The sequence below is a fragment of the Beta vulgaris genome, chromosome 9 (genome assembly GCF_026745355.1).
Source record: "Beta vulgaris subsp. vulgaris cultivar EL10 chromosome 9, EL10.2, whole genome shotgun sequence".
NCBI lineage: Eukaryota > Viridiplantae > Streptophyta > Magnoliopsida > Caryophyllales > Amaranthaceae > Beta > Beta vulgaris.
The window spans coordinates 28158735-28165307 of NC_079210.1; the positions used below are offsets into that span (position 1 = coordinate 28158735).

The window sequence follows — 6573 nt, forward strand, 5'->3', positions numbered from 1 at the left end:
TTCAAGGTAAACAACTATTCTTTGTATAGAAATGACTCATTGTACCTTAAAAGAGTGACCCATTTTGCGAAAAGTCAATGATATCACAATACATTTATTATGCACCTTGTCCTCAACAATAATTGAAAGTTATGAAGAATTGAAGGTCGTCCCGTCACATGTCATCTAAATGTTTACGCTGATATGGGAGCATGTAATTGAATTAATTTCATAAAAAAATAAAATAATTATACGCAATGACCCGATGAGAAGTCATTAAGTTTTTTTTTTTTTTGACAGGAGAAGTCATTAAGTTAGATTATGCAAGATACGTGTATGACTTTAATTTTTGATGTCAACATTATACTCTTCCTGTTTCTTGAAATTACCTTTTCATCGTCAAAGTCAGAATTTTTTTTACTTCAATTCTCACTTATAGAAATATTATAAGATTATATATCATATCGAATCTTATAATATACTCCATTTGTTCCTTATTTATTATATCATTTTATGTATGTGATTGTCTTATATTAATTGTAACCCTTTCATCGTAGACATGACATACTAATTTTCCTCTCGAAACCTTTACCCCTCACTATATTTTTTTTGTAAAATGAGGAGAATTCCCTTAGCTTGTAAGAATGAGAAGTAATTGTAAGAATTATCAAACGTTATCATAGAATAGAAAAAAGGTCTTACAACTACTATGCCAGGCTTGATCCTCAAAATAGTGAAATAATAATCCTCTACATACACCCACCCCAAGGCCGAATCCAAAAATTCACACAATATACTCATAATTTGAAAATACCCACTATCTTCAATCAAATCAACTTTAGTAATAGATCCTGTTATAAAACTTATGTCCCAGTATATCTACTTCCTAAAATTATTTATAAATGTGTGTTGTGATTAATACAGGACGTAGGGAGTATGATTCATTGTATATTTTCGAAATATCAATTTTTATACATTCTGTTTTTCTTTTTTTGTGATATTCTTAATTTAACCTATTTTTTCCTTTAAAAGATTCCAAATAATAAACATAAAAAAGGGAATAAGGGGATAATAATATTTACAAACATATAGTTTCTCCATGTCACAATACTTTGATAAAATTCCTTACTTTTTATTGCATTAATAGTTTGAATACTTTATTTTTCTAGCATGTGTCTATCATTATTTTGTAGGAACTTAGATGCATAATGCGGAAAACCAAGTATCATATACTTGTACATCTATCCCAAGATCATTGCATAAATTAGTATGAATCAAACAATACTATAGAATTATACCTTTGATGCGTATGTTCCTCTTATCCACCAAACTTCTAGTGGAGATCACCTTAGAACGTCAAGCGTCGTTCACGAACAACACTTGGATCACCACGTATGCTAGTACGGAAGAGAGACAAACTCACATGCTTTTGGTGGTGTATGAGGGTCGAAATATGGGGAGGAAAACTAGAGAGAAAAATCAAATTTTTCTCTTAAGAAGATGACACACAAAAGAATGATCAACAATGTAACTCCTAATACAAATATATAGGAGTGGTTACATGTGAACTTCATGAGGTTTTATTGGCCTCATAATGTGATACATTATGAGCCTAATAAACTCGTAAGTTACACATCTTTTCCATCCACCATAAAACCGTCCAACCCATTTCACAAATGGGTTTGGATATTATCCAAGTGTTATTACTTGTGTGACCTCATAGGACCCAATAATACTAGTAGTTGGCCCTAATCATATTAGTCCAACAAACCACAATTAGCTTCTAGCAAAACGTTGTGATCATCTAATATTATTGAATATATTATCTCCATAACTTATCCTAATATTATTTAGTTTATTACACTTGATCGGAGGACAAAATCCTTCAATCTCCCACTTGTCTAAGAACAAGTGTGTAACCTTCAAACTCCTTAAGTCGCTTAATGTCTAACTTGATGATATGATAACATCATATGTTCATCATACCAATATTCAAGTCGTTCCTTGAAATCTGAGTTCGAACTGTCGAAACAAATGATTAACTTCTTAATCCATTTGAGCACGGCCATGCATTTTCAGTTCTCACTCTTCAAGAGGCCAAGACACCAATCCTAACTCTTAGGAGGACTTATCCAATCTTGTATGACCAAAGCTCCCACTAATTCATAGCAGTTCCGATCGCTGCTTTTTAACCTCCTTTTACGGCACGGCGTTTTGCAGCGTCAAAACATACTAATCCTTAAGTAAGAACAGTTCATACTCATGTCAAAGGAATCCACTAAATAATTAATAAGAGTCTCATAAACCTTTTAGAGAACTCCCACTAGGTCTGCCCAGCGTGTATCAACTATACAAGCCTATGCAAATGACTAGACATCTCCATGTCCCTATAGCCCATGAAACTGCGCTATCAATCAACTTGCAATCTAGTCCATGAAATGAATCATTTACGTTCAACTTAATGATTCGGACTAGGGACTAAGGTATATTATAACTCCTGTTCACTGGATAGAGTTCCATTTGTCAAATCACGTATTTGATAATCTTATCAAACGTTATAAAATACTTTGAACGTTTTATTTAATACTAAACCAAGATTAAATAAGAACAAAACTTTTATTGATAAACATAAACATAACATATCAAAGCGAGTAATTATAACTGTGAACTAATTAAAAGTAAATAGTACACAATTAAACCCACTCTCCTATATGCTTAAGCCCTATAGCCCTAGTATGACTCTCATGCTTGGGCTGTGGCAAAGGTTTAGTCAAAGGATCAGCGACATTGCTATCCGTATGAACCTTGCAAACTATTACATCCTTTCTCTCAACGATTTCTCGAATGAGATGAAACTTTCTAAGTACATGTTTACATCTTTGATGTGATCTTGGTTCCTTAGACTGAGCTATGGCACCATTGTTATCACAATGTAAAACAATACCATCTCCAACACTAGGCACTACTCCTAGCTCCAGAATGAACTTCTTCATCCAAACGGCTTCCTTTGCTGCATCTGCGCAGCAATTTACTCAGCTTCTGTTGTAGAATCAGCGACAGTGCTTTGCTTTGAACTTTTCCAGCTCACTGCCCCTCCATTTAGACAAAAGATGAAACCAGATTGGGATCGGAAATCATCTTTGTCAGTTTGGAAGCTCGCATCTGTGTAACCCTCAACAATTAACTTACTTTCACCTCCATACACTAAGAAATTATCCTTAGTCCTTCTCAAGTACTTTAGGATATTCTTAGCTGCACTCCAGTGTGCGTCACCTGGATTTGATTGGAATCTGCTACACATGCTCAAGGCATATGAAACATCTGGGCGAGTACAAATCATGGAGTACATAATGGACCCTATAGCTGACGCATAAGGAACATTACTCATTCGCTTAATCTCATCAGGCCCAGAAGGACACTGAGTCTTGCTAAGCGACACTCCATGTTGCATGGGTAGGAAGCCTCTCTTAGAGTTTTCCATGTTGAACTTAGTGACGATCTTATCTATATAAGTTCGTTGGCTAAGTCCGATCATCCTCTTAGACCTATCCCTATAGATTTTGATCCCCTCAGCGTTTCCAAGGTCTTTCATAGAAAAACAACTTTTTAACCATTCCTTGACTGACTCAAGCATGGGAATGTTGTTTCCTATGAGAAGTATGTCATCTACATACAAGACCAAGAAGACTATGTTACTCCCACTTTCCTTCTTGTAAACACAAGACTCTTCTCATTTTTAGAAAACCAAACTCTTTGATTGCTCTCAAAACGAAGATTCCAACTCCGTGATGCTTGCTTCAATCCATAAATGGATTTTTGAAGCTTACATACCCTCCTAGGATTTTCTGGATCCACAAAACCCTCCGGCTGTGTCATATACACATCCTCTTTCAAGAACCCATTCAAGAAAGCGGTTTTGACATCCATTTGCCAAATCTCGTAATCTAAAAGGCGCGATCGCTAGGAGTATCCGAACGGATTTAAGCATGGCTACCGGTGAAAAGGTTTCGTCATAGTCTATACCATGAACTTGCTTGAACCCTTTTGCAACCAACCTTGCTTTGTAAACCTGAATATTACCATCCTTGTCTGTTTTCACTTTGAAAACCCATTTGCAACCAATAGGTGTAACCCCATCGGGCAAATCTACCAAGTCCCATACTTGATTTTCAGACATGGATGCCATTTCGGACCTCATGGCTTCAAGCCATTTTTCGGAGTCTTCACTCATCAAAGCTTGCTTGTAAGTAGTAGGTTCCTCAAATTCTAAAATCATTATCTCAGAATTTTCGGTTAACAAGAAATCAACAAACCTCTTGGTTGGTATTCTTGTTCTACTAGACTTACGAGGGGCTGCAACAGGAGAAATTTTCTTCTCAACAATTTGAGAATTTTCGCACGAATTAGATTCGAGTGGGACAGTAGGAGGTTCGTGTACGGGATGCACGTCCTCCAACACTTGGTCAGTTATGGGAGAAGATTCCTCCAAAGGAGGAACTACTTCAAGCCCAACATCTGGCTCTTGTGTCGTTGTCTCTAACATAGGATGAACTATGTCCATTTGTTGCTCTTCTCGAACTTCTTCGAGAAATACATTACTCCCACTTGCCTTTTTGGAAATAAAATCTTTTTCCAAAAAGACACCACGACGAGCAACAAACACTTTGCCCTCAGTGCGATTGTAGAAGTAATAGCCCTTGGTTTCCTTGGGATAACCCACAAAGAAACACTTATCTGATTTAGGGGCGAGTTTATCTGAAAGTAAACGCTTTACATAAACCTCACATCCCCAAATACGTAGAAAAGACAAGTTTGGAACTTTTCCACTCCATATCTCATATGGTGTCTTATCTACTGCCTTTGATGGAGTTCTATTAAGTGTGAAAGTAGCAGTTTCGAGAGCATATCCCCAGAAGGATATTGGAAGATCAGCAAAACTCATCATAGACCGAACCATATCAAGTAGAGTTCGTTCCTCCTTTCCGAAACACCATTCAACTGAGGTGTTCCAGGCGGAGTGAGTTGTGAAAGAATTCCACAACTCTTCAAGTGATCATTAAACTCTTGGCTCAAATATTCACCACCACGATCGGATCGCAGTGCTTTGATTGTTTTGCCAAGCTGGTTTTGGACTTCATTCTGGAATTCTTTGAACTTTTCAAATGATTCCGACTTATGCTTCATTAAATAGACATATCCATATCTACTTAAATCGTCCGTAAAAGTAATGAAGTATCCAAACCCTCCCCTAGCTTTTGTGCTCATTGGTCCACATACATCAGTATGTATTAGGCCCAATAGATCACTGGCCCTTCACCCTTTCCAGTAAAAGGTGACTTTGTCATTTTACCCATTAAACATGATTCACACACATCAAATGGCTCAAAGTCAAAAGATGTTAGAAGTCCATCTTTATGAACTTCTGAATGCGTTTCGCGTTTATGTGTCCTAAACGACAATGCCATAAGTAAGTAGGATTAGTATCGCTTGATCTATGTTTTTTGCTGTCTATGTTAAGGACATCTTTGTCTAAGTCTAGGAAATAGACCATTAGACTCTTAGCAGTGGCATAAAACATTGAATTCAAATAAACAGAGAAACAACCTTTCTCAATTGTAAATGAAAACCCTTCATTATCCAAAACAGGAATAGAAATAATGTTTTTGGTAATAGCAGGAACGTAATAACAATTATTAAGCTCTAATATTAATCCAGAAGGCAAAGGTAGACTATAAGTCCCAACTGCAACGGCGCAACTCTTGCACCATTTCCAACTCGCAGTTCCACCTCTCCTTTAGCCAAGGTTCTACTCCTTCTTAGTCCCTGCACATTCGAAGTAATGTGAGAAACACAACCGGTATCAAATACCCAAGAAGTAGAGGTTGCTAAATTAATGTCAATGACATAGATACCTGAAGAAGAAGCCCCAGACTTCTTATCCTTCAAGTACTTTGGGCAGTTACGCTTCCAATGACCTATTTGATCACAATAGAAGCACTTGGCATTTGCGGCCACCTTTGGCTTTGCCTTTGCCTGTGGCTTAATAGCAGTCTTAGTGGCAACTTGCTTGCCCTTATCTTGCTTTTTCTTGCCAGCCCATTCCTTCTTAAAACCCTTTTCCTTTTGAACCATAAGAACTTCCTTCTTAGGTGCAATAGTGATGTTTTGCTCGGCAGTCATGAGCATCCCATGCAACTCAGCAAGGGTTTTCGACACCCCGTTCATATTGAAATTCAATCGAAACGTATTGAACCCCTTATGAAGTGAGTGCAGACAGTAGCCAACTCTTGGCTATAAGGAAAGCCCAACCTCTCCATGGCTTCGAAATAACCAATCATTTCGAAGACATGAGTGGCGACCGGCTTGCCTTCAACTAACGAACACTCAAGAATAGCCTTGTGAGTTTCATACCTCTCTATCCGAGCTTGTTGTTAAACATGGTTTTCAACTGTCGGATAATGCTATAGGCATCCAAGCTTGCAAACCTCTTTTGAAGGCTTGGTTCCATAGCCGCTAGCATAAGGCAAGTAACAATTACTGACCTTTCTGCAACGGCCTTATGGGCCTCTTTCTCAGCATCAGTAGAGGTAGTAG

The 6573-nt window shown here is 37.4% G+C and overlaps 1 protein-coding gene across 1 annotated transcript; it reads right to left on the bottom strand.

The window, feature by feature from the left end:
• Positions 1–5731: 5731 nt before the first annotated feature.
• On the bottom strand, positions 5732–6246 carry LOC125493855 (uncharacterized). Its single transcript, XM_057391950.1, has 2 exons — positions 5892–6246; positions 5732–5802 (listed from the first exon to the last, which is right to left on the bottom strand). The coding sequence occupies exons 1-2, from the start codon at positions 6202–6204 to the stop codon at positions 5786–5788; spliced, it is 330 nt and encodes a 109-aa protein (XP_057247933.1). The 5' UTR covers positions 6205–6246; the 3' UTR covers positions 5732–5785.
• Positions 6247–6573: the final 327 nt, after the last annotated feature.